This window comes from Diadema antillarum, unplaced genomic scaffold, assembly GCF_040938485.1.
Source record: "Diadema antillarum isolate AM-2024a unplaced genomic scaffold, OU_Dant_1.0 scf00000197, whole genome shotgun sequence".
Taxonomy (NCBI): Eukaryota; Metazoa; Echinodermata; class Echinoidea; order Diadematoida; family Diadematidae; genus Diadema; species Diadema antillarum.
This window is the reverse complement of record NW_027271086.1, coordinates 2336777-2350450: the sequence shown is the minus strand read 5'-3', so window position 1 is coordinate 2350450 and position 13674 is coordinate 2336777. Positions and strand designations below refer to the sequence as shown.

At 40.5% G+C, this 13674-nt stretch overlaps 1 protein-coding gene across 1 annotated transcript; it reads right to left on the bottom strand.

The window, feature by feature from the left end:
* Window positions 1-1084: 1084 nt before the first annotated feature.
* LOC139723651 (retinol dehydrogenase 8-like) lies at window positions 1085-13436 on the bottom strand. The gene is made up of 5 exons (XM_071634877.1): window positions 13336-13436; window positions 7691-7959; window positions 6900-7079; window positions 2184-2277; window positions 1085-1589 (listed from the first exon to the last, which is right to left on the bottom strand). The coding sequence occupies exons 2-5, from the start codon at window positions 7953-7955 to the stop codon at window positions 1259-1261; spliced, it is 870 nt and encodes a 289-aa protein (XP_071490978.1). The 5' UTR covers window positions 7956-7959; window positions 13336-13436; the 3' UTR covers window positions 1085-1258.
* Between the last annotated feature and the right edge of the window lie 238 nt (window positions 13437-13674).

Here is a 13674-nt window from a genome sequence, read left to right as displayed (position 1 = left end):
TTCCGGCTTTGCACCCAACAACTGCACAATACATGTATGTTTGTTTGTTTGTTTGTTTGTTTTTTTTCTGGACCTTCCTTTGAAGCTTTCATTCTAGATCGATATGTTTGAATTACTCAATTTGTCCAAGAGAAAGGCAATAAATGTCGCTGAATGACTTTTCCATAGTGAGTAAACAATCACAATTTTAGCGCGGCGGTCCCCGATGCAGCGGCCGCCGGCGGCGCATGCGGCCGCGCCCGGCTAACTATGCGCGATGGGTACACTAGGCTGCTAGCTGCAAGTGCAACTCGCTGGGTAGCTAGGTCGCTGGAAGCCCCCGTTGGCCCCCAGTTATGGCGGCCGTTATAGCGCCGCCAGCGGCGGTAGGTGAATAGGTCATCGAAATTGAAACGGTCTATACTACATCAAATTCAAATCTGATGAATCTGTAATACATTCTTTTATAGACCAGCAAAATGTTGTAATGCATGAAGACGTGGTTATTAAAATTAGATCACACACACCTTAATTAGGCCTATTAACATATGAAAATACCTCTTCATAACACAATACGAGATTGTGAATAACTGAACAATAACGTTGGTAAGTTTATCTTTTAACACAGAAAGTTTGAAAACAGCATAAATCTTTAGATTTCAATGACTTTTATCTATTTCCACTAGTTTTCAAATCCTATATTTTCTTATTTGAATATTCATAAATAGGCATGAATATTCATGATAAAGAAACCAATAACGAACACGTAGCGGACCTTATAAAAACGTGGTTTTTTTTTCAAGGTTCATTAAAGACGAAGTCGACGTAGCAGACCAAATAAAAACGTTTTGTGGACGTTTATAAAGGACGAAGACGTAGCAGACATAATAAATACGTTTTGTAACGTCCATTGACGTATTTAAAACGTTTTAAAAAAAACTGTGCTTTGCGGTAAATGCTAAGTCCCAACTTTGACGTTGTGTGTACGTTTCAAAAAACGTCCATTTTATAAGAAGACGTACGGAACCTCCAAAAAAAAGTTATGGAAACGTTCTGAAAACGTTATGTGTTTGCTGGGTAGCCCTTTGCAAAGGCTGCTCGCTATAATTCGAGGACATGCACGCACACAGAGAGCAGTGACAGTCGTGACAGTGGACTCGCACACACAGCGCGCGAGAGGCGAGCTGCGAGAGATCCGACCGCTGTGTGCGTGCGAGTGCATAGCGAGCTGCTGCATTGCAAAAGGCTAGGCTGTTATCAAACATCGACGCGCTCATGACTATCTCATGAGAAACTTCTCGATCGCTTCGTCCCCGGTTGGATCCTTGAACCTTTCCGCAGCCAGATTCCTCGTCACCTCGTTGGTCTGGTACCGGAAGTGCGGCTTTTCCGAGTCCAGCGCTTCCTCGACCACATCGACGACTTCGGACGCCGGCTGCGCCCCGCCGGCGGCCGTCAGCATCGTCTCCCGGCGCTTCGAGATCGTCTTGTACATTTCGCGCGTTTCTTCGTCCACTCTCGGATCGTCCATTTGCTCGCGGAGAACGTCGCTCACATCTGGATTGGTCAGGACTTTGGTTTCGACAGGTCCTGGCTGAACGTTGCTTACCCTGCAATAATTGCATTTAAACGAAAGAGTTGAAAGAGACTGAGTGAGAGAGATATATTGACGGAGACATGCAGAGAGAGACAAAGCAAGAAAGATAGGAAAGAGGGAGAGATGAGAGAGAAAGAAGAAAAAGGAGAGAAGAAGAATAAAGAATACGACAACACGGAAAAGTGGATAACCTACCTCAGAAGTATGAAATAAATAGAAGAGTAATTAATAGCCAAAGTGTAATGTGTCATTACAATGCTTTATTTGAAAGTTTCGTGCTACAACGATGTATTATAATGTTTCCTTAATGTTATACACTCTGTTCCTTTTACAATGTACCGTTTACATCATTCTTTTGTCACCAAAAGAGCGAAGTGTATGTCACGTGCCGTCAAAAAATGAAAATAGATTTGAGTTGCATTGAACTTAACATACTTTATCACTTCAATCACCCAATATGAATGACGACCAATAAAACAACACGACATTGATGAAGATAATGATTAGTTACGGTATGACAAACGCAGCAACGGTGCACCGCATAAGTTCATATAATTGAGAGACAGACGACAGCAAAATACGGTGGGATTCAAAATTTCATTCTCACCAGACGTTGAAATGGCGCAGGGATATGGCCAAGCATTCAGAGAACCCTTCGAGTGCAAACTTGGACGACCCGTACATCTCGTAAAACATCACACCTTCAATGAAACACAGACGATGAGAAAACAATATCACTTTTCACTATTATGATAATGCAAGATGATGCCCAGCGCGCTGGAACGTAAAGGATATACCAACGGACTCGGAAGCGTAAAAAAGACCATGATACAGCCATCAGAACAACCTGTGTTAGAAGATCACTTAACTCTACTTCTAAAACAATGATAGCAAAATCACGGGGGAGCTATTTTAGCTCCTAGACTGACGCACCTCCCTGGCTGAGGTATAGGCACTTACAATGCTTAAAGGGAAGTGGAATTGGTTCCCAGGATTGACCACCAAAGGTCACACGCCTATTAATTATTCATAAGCTGGCGCCCAAACTGGCATATAATCTATATAAAATGTATATATATATATATATATATATATATATATATATATATGTATAGACTGCGAGAAGGGGTCTCGACCATTTACAGCACCAGTGTAGCTCCTTCATTATTTATATACAGTGCGAGAAGAAGAGCAATCGTGGACGTAGCTAGGACCCTAGCTACGTCCACGATTGCTCTTCTTCTCGCACTGTATATAAATATATATATATATATATATATATATATATATATATATGTATATATATATATATATATATATATATATATATATATGTGTGTGTATATATATATATATATATATATATATATATATATATATTATATATGTAATGAATATGTAAAAGGTGCGAGGTTCCCACCATTGGGCCGCTTACATGGCTGCTACACTCCTGCACGATGAGTGTGAACGCTTGCACGGTCGCAACTGCCAAGGATTATAAAACAAGGATCACCAAGTTTGTAATCAAGGAGTCCTTACTTGTTTTGATAAGACTTCGGTCACAACTAAGAGCGGCGACCGACCGATTTGTAGCCTGCTCGGTCGCCGCTGAAATTTTGGCACCGCCCAGCAGTTTTTGGAGATGTCGAGCAGGCTATAAAACCCCAGCGATGCCCGAGCGCTGCCCTGTCTATTTCCCGTCGGTCACCGGTCGATTTTACGTGAAAAAATTTGCTAAGTCACCAAGCGATGCACCACTGGCAACTGTATAGACGATCTCCCACCGGCCACCGGCCGATTTTTACGAAATCGCTCAGCGACCAACGGGTAATCGATAAGTCATCTACCGGTGTCCCGTGGGCGTACCGGCGGCCTCTGCCGAAAATTTCCCACGAGCTACCTGGGTATATTCTTGTACCTATATGATTTGTGATGTGATAATAAATTAATTAATTAAGATAAAACTCGAGGCTAAAGATTTAGATTTAAAGAGTTAGATTAACAGCTACCAAACCTCAGTTATGTGAAACCACCGATAACTAGAAAGTAGGAAATTAAACGAAAGGGAGGAAAAGCCAAGATGGAACAAAGATTAGAACACATTAGAATTTTCCTAAATATCTTTGTTTGCTTCTATATTTAACAGTATTTTTCTATTCCTATTTAATTTCATGTTTTCATTTCCCCATCTCTTGTCATTCATGACTTCTTCATTCAATAGGCCTTTAATAAATGATAAGGTAACCAAACCATTATATTACTTAGTCTACATATCGACACTAACTTTCAGCTTTCATCTCTTGTGCCCCAAAGTGGCTGTCCATGTCTTCCATGTCCCTCATGTAGGTTGCCGAGATGATGAGATGCTGAGATATTGGTGGGGTTTCCTTGCCTCTATCCCTACCCCTACTTATTAATTCTTCTACATTGCCTTGGCTTCTCTTCCCCATCTAGTCCTTGGTTTCCTTCAGTGCTTCTGTCATTTTTATCTTTATCATTTTTAGTCGCTATATCACTAGACGGCGACCGCTCAATCTGTTCCCTCGGTTTTCTTCTGTGCTTTTGTCATTTTTGTCTCTATTATTTTTGTTCCCTTAATCGCTCGGCGGTGACCGTTTGAATAGGCCAGTGCCTGGGCGGTTGCCGCTCGAACACCGAGCGTAATTTGGGCAGCGAGTGAAAACTGGTCGGTCGCCGCTGATATTTTAACCCCGCGTTAAAACTTCAGCGGCGACCGACCGATGCCCTAAAAATCAGTGGTGCCTGGTCGGTCATTGGTCGATCACCGGTCGTTGTCCGACCGAAATTGGCCAAAAACTCGCCGACCGGTCGCCGAGCAGGCTGATTTCGGGGGTTGTGACCGTTGCCTAATTTTGGTGTCGTTGTGCATGAAGGGGATGAGGGGTATTTTAATACCTTTCTTTTTTACTTCTTTATGGGGAAGGGGAATAGAGATGGGCTCGAAAAAGAATGATAGAAAAGTACACTCAGTGAAATCTCTTATTCACGTAGAATATCTTTGTTACTGTAAAAGTTCATCTTGACCGTACTTCATCTGAGTTAAATGTTCTAGTTATTGATACCATCTACAATGTTATGGTAGGTATAAATGGAAATAATTGCTACAGCCTAATTTCCTCTGTAAGACTAATAGCGCATAGAATAATGAATAAAAAGAATGAGGTCAATATCATGAGTTACTTTGAGAGAAGAATCATTCTGATCAAAGCAGTAAAACATTGAAAATAGGCCTTATAACATATTTTATTAAGATATCAAAGTCATTACATATGTGTTTATTGCATATGCGTGCATGGTGAGGGGATGCGGACAGAAAAATGAGGCGACTGGTGTGAGGGGATGATAGAATGGGATCCGGTCGTAGGGTTTTTCTTCATAGATTTGAAAAGGAAATTAGAGTATATTAGTAATATTCTCACATACTATGCGTGTTCTATAATATAGATTAAAAAACTAGGCGACAGTATAGAGTGAGGTCTGGTCATGTGCAAATATACTGATGAAATTTGAATTGCAACATAAATATCTGTTACGAGATTTGCAATCTAAACATTGTAAATGAGAATGTGTTATGATGTGATTTGAGCTTGGAAAATGAGAATAACCTCGTCTATTATTATTTTTATGCGTAGTGTGTTGTATAGATTTAAAACAAGAATAGGCAAAAGAATAATACTGGGCTATTCTCATTTTCCATACGCAAATCACATCACAACAATGATTTAAGGCTGCAGGTGTTTAGTTTGTAACTCAACAACCCGATATTAGCGCTAGAAATAGAAAAACGAAATCACAGATAAATACATTAGTGACCAGACCTCACTCTAATACGGCCGCCTCATTTTTTAAATCTATATACAACACACGACACATGAGAAGAATAATATAAACTAAGGTATTCTCATTTTCCACGCTCAGATCACATCACAACACATAATTCAAGGCCACAGCTGTTTAGTTTGTAACTCTATTTTGTCATGTACCAGATATTTATGCTAGAAATCAAATTTCATAGATAAATCCACTAATGACCAGACCTCACTGTATATACTATTGCCTCACATTACTCGGCCGTCGCATCAGTTTAGTTTTTTGTTTTCGTTTTTGTTACTGTTCTGATTGAGATTTATCTCCACGAAAATCATATCAACCTCTTTCTTCGTATTCATATTTTATGCACCCTAAGTCTTGTTGATGAAATAATGCTTTGACAATTATTTCCCTTTATATACGTACCTGCCATAAAAATGATGTCATTAATTACAATAAATTCTGATGAAGTACGGTTAAGATGAACTTCCACATGTAGTAAAGACATTCTACGTAAATAGCAGATTTCAATCTAATAGTGTATTTTTCGATCTTTCTTTTTCGAGCCCATCTCTATCCCCAATAAACAAATAAAAAGAAACGTATTCAACTGAGAATACCCCTCATCTCCTTCAAAAACAACTTTACCAAAATGATCGAACAAATTAAGTACTCCTAATTGATCAAACTTGGCGAACATTGTTCTTGGCAGTTGCGACCGTGCAAGCGTTTACACTCAGTCGCAATCGTGTAAGCTTGCGTACGCGACCCACTTATACATCAGTGCGAGATGGGAGCCGCCCTTTCGTGCATATTCATAATGGTTCCGCCAGTGGGAACCACTTCTCTCGACGCACTGTCGCCTCGTAAGTGCTTACCATATGACCCTATGTGGAGGACCCTGTGACCCTGTATGTGTTGAAGTTATCATGCTGGTTATATGAATCTTGTACTGCTGATCTTGTAGCCTACGCTGAAGTCCCAGATATTTATGTCGTGAATAAAACAAGCAAACAAATGATGATGATGGTCCACAGCATTTGTGTAGCGCCAAATATCTGTTGTAGAAACTTTCAAAGGCGCAGAATCCTCCAAGAGAGTTAGCAATTGAATGCTTGATGAAAAAGACCCTCAGCAATATAGTTTAAACCCGTGCTCTATTATGCCCGAAACTAAAACACCAGATTTTTTTTTACAGAAGATAACTACTGTTTAAAATCCAAAAATAAGACTTGGAAGTAGCTATAGATTGCCATCAGTATACAGCGCGTGCGCTTTAGCCCTTCACTTTTAGACGTCCTGTTAGAAAGCATTCGTATGTCCAATGAGCACTCTAGTGCGTATAAATCTCTTTGCTACAACCAAAAGTCACATTTTATGGTTGAAAAGCCATTATTTTTTCATGCTTGACATCATAACATTGCCTCATACAATATGTCGTCACCACTGAACAAAAATGATTCCAATCTAACTCTCACGACAGGTTTCTCACCCATAATTCCCGCCAATGAAGATATGTTAATGATCCGGCCCGACCTCCGCCGCTTCATGTGCGGAATCACTTCCTGGGTCATCCGAATGACCCCGAAGAAATTGATGTCGAACATCTTCTTGAAGGTAGCAATGCTCGTCACATCGGGGATACAAGGGCCGGCAATGCCAGCGTTATTCACTGAAAGAATAGGGGAAAAAACAACAAGAATAGTAAATGCCACTCAACGGAAATGTTACTCAGTATCCAAGTTTACCTTGATAAGATAAGTGAGGGTCAATCTACCATAGAAAAATGATATAGTTTTCAAATTGTACAGCTTCTGCTCAAACTTAACGGTGATATCGGATACAATCACACTAGAAAACAAAATACGATTACGTCATTAAAACCCTTCTGCAAGCGTGTACGTCACAATCAAATGAAATCGCTGTTTCCATCAATGATTTGTGAGTTTCAGCCAAGACATTAATAAACAATAAAAACGACAACACAAATATTATCATTGCCAAATCGTTATCATCATTTCAAAAGTTGGTGTTACCAATAATTTCTTCCTCTTGACCCCATGACCCAATTATATGTTGAAGTTCCGTGATTCAAAACACAACTGACTATTAATCTTGTAGCCTACGCTTAAGTCCCAGATATTTATTTTCTGAATTTAGAACAAGAAAGTTTTGAATCTCAGTAATGTTTTAAATCCGCGTCATACTGTAACGAAAATTGAATACACAATGATATGTAGCTGTGTTCCTGAAAATAAACATAGAAGTTAAAAAATAACATACCCAACACATCTATTTGTCCATGGGTATCCAAGATATGAGCGACCGTTTCCACGATCGTGTCTTCCTTTGTGACGTCAAGTTCTCGGATGAAGAGGGTTTTATTGAGGGCGTTCCCTGCCGCCGCTTCCAGCTCGCCTTTCTTGGACATGTTCCTCATGGTCGCGTAGACGATCAGCGGGTCCTTGGCGCGCTGGGCCAGTCGTACAGCCGTCTCCAAGCCGATACCCGATGAGCAGCCAGTAATGAGCGCTATTCGAGACGCCATGATTCTGTCAAAACAACATTAATAATAACAATAACATTATTAACAATAACAACAATAACAGTTAATGTTAAAAATTGTAATGATGATGATGATGATGATGACGATGATTATAATGATGATGATGATGATAATAATAATAATATTAATAATAATAAAAGTAATGTCTCCTTTATTCAGTGTAGCCTATGCAGTGTTGCCCAGTGTTGCCACTGCTCTACCAAAGGGCCCTGGCATTATCATTACCCTAGTGTTGCCATGTACCCATTTATACTCCTGGATCGAGAGGGACATTGTGAATAAAAACATCTTGTCCACGGACGTAAGCACTGGGCGGGAACCGAACTCGAGTCCTCCGACTGGGAGTCCGGAGTCTTATAAATCCACTATGCAACAGCGCCCCCAATTAATCTTGATCTAAATTCAAAGGTGCGAAGGTTGCGGAATCTTCTCTCTGATAAAGGTAAAGGGCAGACGTAGAGGGGAAATGGGTTAACATCACACTTTTCTACTACATGCCAAAGTAAAATAAAGTTTACATCAATGACGACTCCATTTTGACCCCTGGCTGATTTCTGTGACAACGGCTAATAAACATAATATTTCAGATCCCTAAGGCATCCAACCTTTACATGAAATAAAGGATTGTCGAAGGTTTATACGGCTACAAAGTTAAATAAAATTCGTCTTTGACCATAAACAGAGACATGTTATAATGACCTTGGTATTTGGCGATACTGTATAATTATAATTCTGAAAACCAAACCACAAAACGTGTCGCTGCTTTGTCAACATATGGTATGTATCGAAGTTACACTTTCCTACTACTGCGTTTCACTATGAATTATTTCGTCACTTTTCGCGCTATGGGAACGTTCTGAATTCAACAACTATACCTTTGACTATGTCTGCATCCACCAACCTCAGACATAAATAATTTTATGACCCCCAGATATAAATCAGGTCATCATAACACGGCCGCAATTTTATACCCAAGTCGATATCGACATTAGCACGCCACTGAAAACACTGTAACTTAAACCTGACAGTCGAAAGAAGAGGTGTCGCAGAATATTATTACTGGTATTTCCGGATTGATGTACGAGTCTGCCGTGATAACACAAGTTAGTTAAAGCCGCGACAGCAACCAACTAAAATCTGCTGCAAAACCGTTACTTGGCGCAACCGGGGGAGTTGCATGATACAAAGGCCTAGGTTCTAACCGCTCAGCCCCGGAAGTGGCACCAGAAAAAGCTTTCTTTGCTCGTTAGTCGATATCGATTGGAAGCCGATTGGAAGTTGTACCAGAGGGGTTTTTTTGAAGTGCGGGGAAGGCCTTTTTTGTTTTGCTTTGTTTTGTTTTGAATTTTTTGTTTGTTTGTTAGCTGCTGAGACCCGGAAGTGGCACCAAAAAATATAAACTGGGCCCCTCCCCACTTTTAAAAACGTGGCGCCGGCCGTGTACTGTGCAACTAATACAGTGATTATCCCAAGCAAAAATGTTTCAATCATACTGGCACAACTATGTTAGGGCGCATGCTCCCAATATTTCATTTTTACTTGAAGATTGCTCTTTACCAGTCTCGGATCAACACCAACGTCTCAGATAAACGCACTGCTGTAACTACCTCAGTAACACAACACTATACCAGTTTCTAACCTACCAGCGCTCTTTTACCTTTTATATTACATTAATATCTCTATACAGTACATACCACCACTATGCGAGTAGTAATACTAGACGACCTAGAAAGAAAATTAACCCAAGCACGTGTGAACTCAGTGATAGCAGCAAACTTAGTGAAACACAACGTCCACAGTGAAATTTGAGGAAACGCTAGCCCGCCCGCATCCGTCTCACCCGTAATACAATGCAATAGAAACTACACAACACTCTCTATCGGAATATAGATAGGGTTCGTTTCCGCTTAGATGTGGGTTCAACACTAAAAATCAGCTTCATCACCCAAACCACCCCCTCCCCCCCCCCCCCCCCCCATTGCAATGTAGACACAAACAATGTAATATAGAAGTGCATGTCGATTTCGTGTCACTGTTGTTGTTAGCTCACCTGCACAGGGGCCTGCCAATTTACTCAAAATTAGTAATTCTTTCTGAGGAGGGTATTATTGCCACATGGGAGCGTCAAAACTTAGGTCTTCCACTTGTGATGGTCGTAATATGTTTCTTTGCAAGGTTTAAGTATTTGTCACAGATGGAATATATACTGCAAGCATAATATCAAAAGATTATTTCCTTCTCTCATTTTCTCTCTCTTCCTCGCTTGTGACAGATAGAATATATTGCAAGCATATACATTATAAAATTCTTTCCTTCTCTTCACTCTCTCCTTCGCTTGTATCAGATGGAATATATTGCAAGCATATAAACATATTCTTTCCTTCTCATTTCACTCTCTCCTTCGCTTGTGACAGATAGAATATATTGCAAGCATATACATTATAAAATTCTTTCCTTCTTATTTCACTCTCTCCTTCGCTTGTATCAGATGGAATATATTGCAAGCATATAAACATATTCTTTCCTTCTCTTTTCTCTCTCTCCCTTCCCTTTGTCTCTCCAAATCTATGATCTCATCTTTCTCACATGTTTATTCTCTTAATATTTCCTTCGTATATAGGCTACCTATCCACAATGATTGTTTCATCTATTTGTAAATATGTGTAGCAAAAAAAAAAAGAAGCTTATCCAGTAAGGGCGAGCAAATGGAGTAAAATGGAGTCAAAAGGGGCCTGAGCTTTCGATCCTAGCAGAATCTTCGTCCAGCAGAATCATCGAAAGCTCAGGCCCCCTTTGACTCCTATTTGTAAATAAGTAAATTTGCATTTACACATTCATCTATTCATTTTATATCTATAGCATCGCTATGAAGGTTTTTAGATGGGGCTTAAAACACGACTTCCACGTAGAATATGATCTGAATTTATTCACAAAACGACAGAATCAGTTGTAGATGATGTACGTGCTGTTAATCAAAACTCAAACACAAAACCAACAGTATAATTATAGTATATTGTATACTATAGTGTTGGTTTTGTTTGAGTTTTAACTAACTGTACATCATCTACACCTGATTCTGTCGTTTATCTATATCTATGATCTATTTATCCTACATGTACGTTGTGCTGTCCTATGAGAGCTGTTCTTTCACTGATGACCATCTAGGCACTTAAATTGGTGAAACGAATGATGTGTAACGGTCCCATAGACAAGTGCTACATTTCACGTTAGTTACCTTGTTTTCTACGATAATTCCTCTGTCAAAACCACGGAGTTAAATGATTAAAGTAATGTACCACATGCGGATATACTCCACAACATTTGTTTTAAGTTTTCTAGAGGAATATCTAATTTTCTTCGCCATAGATTCACAAAATATGTGTATAATGAACCATAGCCTGGCAAGACCTCGAAGCATTTTCTCAGAGCATGGAGCTAGTAGCTCCGTGGTTATAGAGCAAGGAGCTAGTTCCATGTTTATGCATGGAGCTTAACCACATGGTTAGAGCAGATGACCCCCCCCCCCCCCCCAATGCATACAAACATACACTATTTGCAAATTTTGGGTGAGGGGTAGACTGTTATCATCTGTAAGTTTCATTCGAAATTTGCATGCTAGTGGCGTCGGCAGCCGGCTTTCTCGCACGGTCCCTTCCTCTCCGTTCGTCTCTGATACGAAGCAAAGAGTACATGTGGAATATACAGTAACTATACGGTATACAATATCATTGACTCAGGCTTTATACTACTTAAACTGTTAGGAATGAGCGGGGACAAAAGTTAATTGACTTGCCTGGGCAGTAAACACACGAAAGACATCGAACCTTTTGTGTATATTTCTTCTGGTGTCGCTAGTGTGAGGCAGTATTGCTGAGGTGAGATATACTTGTACACAAGTATACGTTTAAATCTGATTACTGAGTTACCTGATTTAGCTCAGTCGTACCCACATAACTGTGTGTAGAGTTCTGTGGTTGTACCTTACAACATTTTCTCGAGGTCACTCTCACATGATCAAGGAGACTCACACCAAACTGAATTATTACTCGATCTTCACGTCCCCTTCTTTCTCTCCCCACCCCTCCCCCTCACTGCAGTAGCTCCATGCTCCCCCTCCTCTCCCCCTCCCCTCTCTCTCTCAATTTCATGGATAATCGTGGAATGAGAGTGATCTCAGAACCCGAATGTCATATTGCAAGCCATTTGTCTGTCTGCTCCCGCGGTGAGGTCGGCCACAAATGTCAATTTTATTGACCTCCGATCCCATGACAAGACGGTCTTGTCTGCACATACACTTGTATTACAGTATGCGCAATCCCATCATTCTGTACACAAAGAAGCCACGAACAGAGATTAAGATAATAATTATTGCCGATGATCTTTTTCAAGTCCTCTTCTCTTAATCTATTGATTTCAATCCCTCATAAAGTCGAATTTCTTTGAGACGAAGCTATTTTTTTTTTCCAGTCCAAATAGATTTTACAAGGTTGATTACAGTTAAAGTAATGATATTCCACACGTCTGCGTTGAATGTGTGTACTGCTTGCATTCATTTGACTGAAAACCCCCCAAACCCGTCACAGTTTATGAACAGGACATGGGGACACTATACCACTGAAGTGTAGAGCACATTGTGCTCATTATTGTAGGCCTATTGAACAACGACGGCCGTTGCGTCACTGTATGTTGTGCATACGGTAAATACAATACCAGTGTTGTACCACCTCCCCCGGTCACACCGTCTGTAAATCATACCAAGGAGGTATATACCTCCTTGATTATACATTGTACCAACACCGCTCATGGAGTCATAGGCGGGGCAAACCTGGGAAACAGAAGGACGCGGCTGGAGTAGAGTAAGTTGCAAGGCAGCGTGTTTCGCATGAAAACATCTAATAAGCATGCAATGGGAACACTATGACCGAGTGCTCACATTTAGCATAATGCCTAAGGCCTTACAGTATATGAATTTTATACCCCCAACATATTTTCTCCTTCTCCCATCCTTCGCCCCCTCTTTTTCCGAACTGGAACGTCTAACACGCCAAGAATTCACACCCGTATACTGTATATATGTCACGGACCTGCCGACATTTTCCCTTTCTACATGACACTGATATGATAAAATTCACATTGCATTAACAAATTAAACATGTAAAAGCCTAAAAAAGACATATCATGGTTATTCATCTACAGTGAAACCACCGTGTAAGACTGCTGTTACATGTACAGTTTTGAATGTAATTTATAGACGCATATCAAATACAGAGTATTATTATATAAATACAGAGTGATATATTACTCTATAGTATAATATTCACTAATCGGCCATTCCCTATTAGAGCCATGAAAGCAAACATACCTCAATCTTTCGTCGTGATCTTCAACTACGATCCACTCACGTCCCCGACGTCTGTGTAGACTCGAAATGGAGTGGAACGTTGGTTGGTTGAACCTCCTTGGTTGCACCCAGCAAAGAAAAGTAACATATCATCGGCGGCGCTAGTTGCTTTATAGTCACGAATAATGTGCGCACACTGGGGAGATGCAATGCGAGTCACCCATGTCCAGGGCAGCTGTACACAACCGACGCGTGTTCTATAAAGGTTTGCAGCGCGCGGATCATCGCCCTACTCACGAACTTCGCGTTTCCTACTTCCGAAACTGACCACAGGTCAGTTCTTCCAAGGGCTCCTAGAGG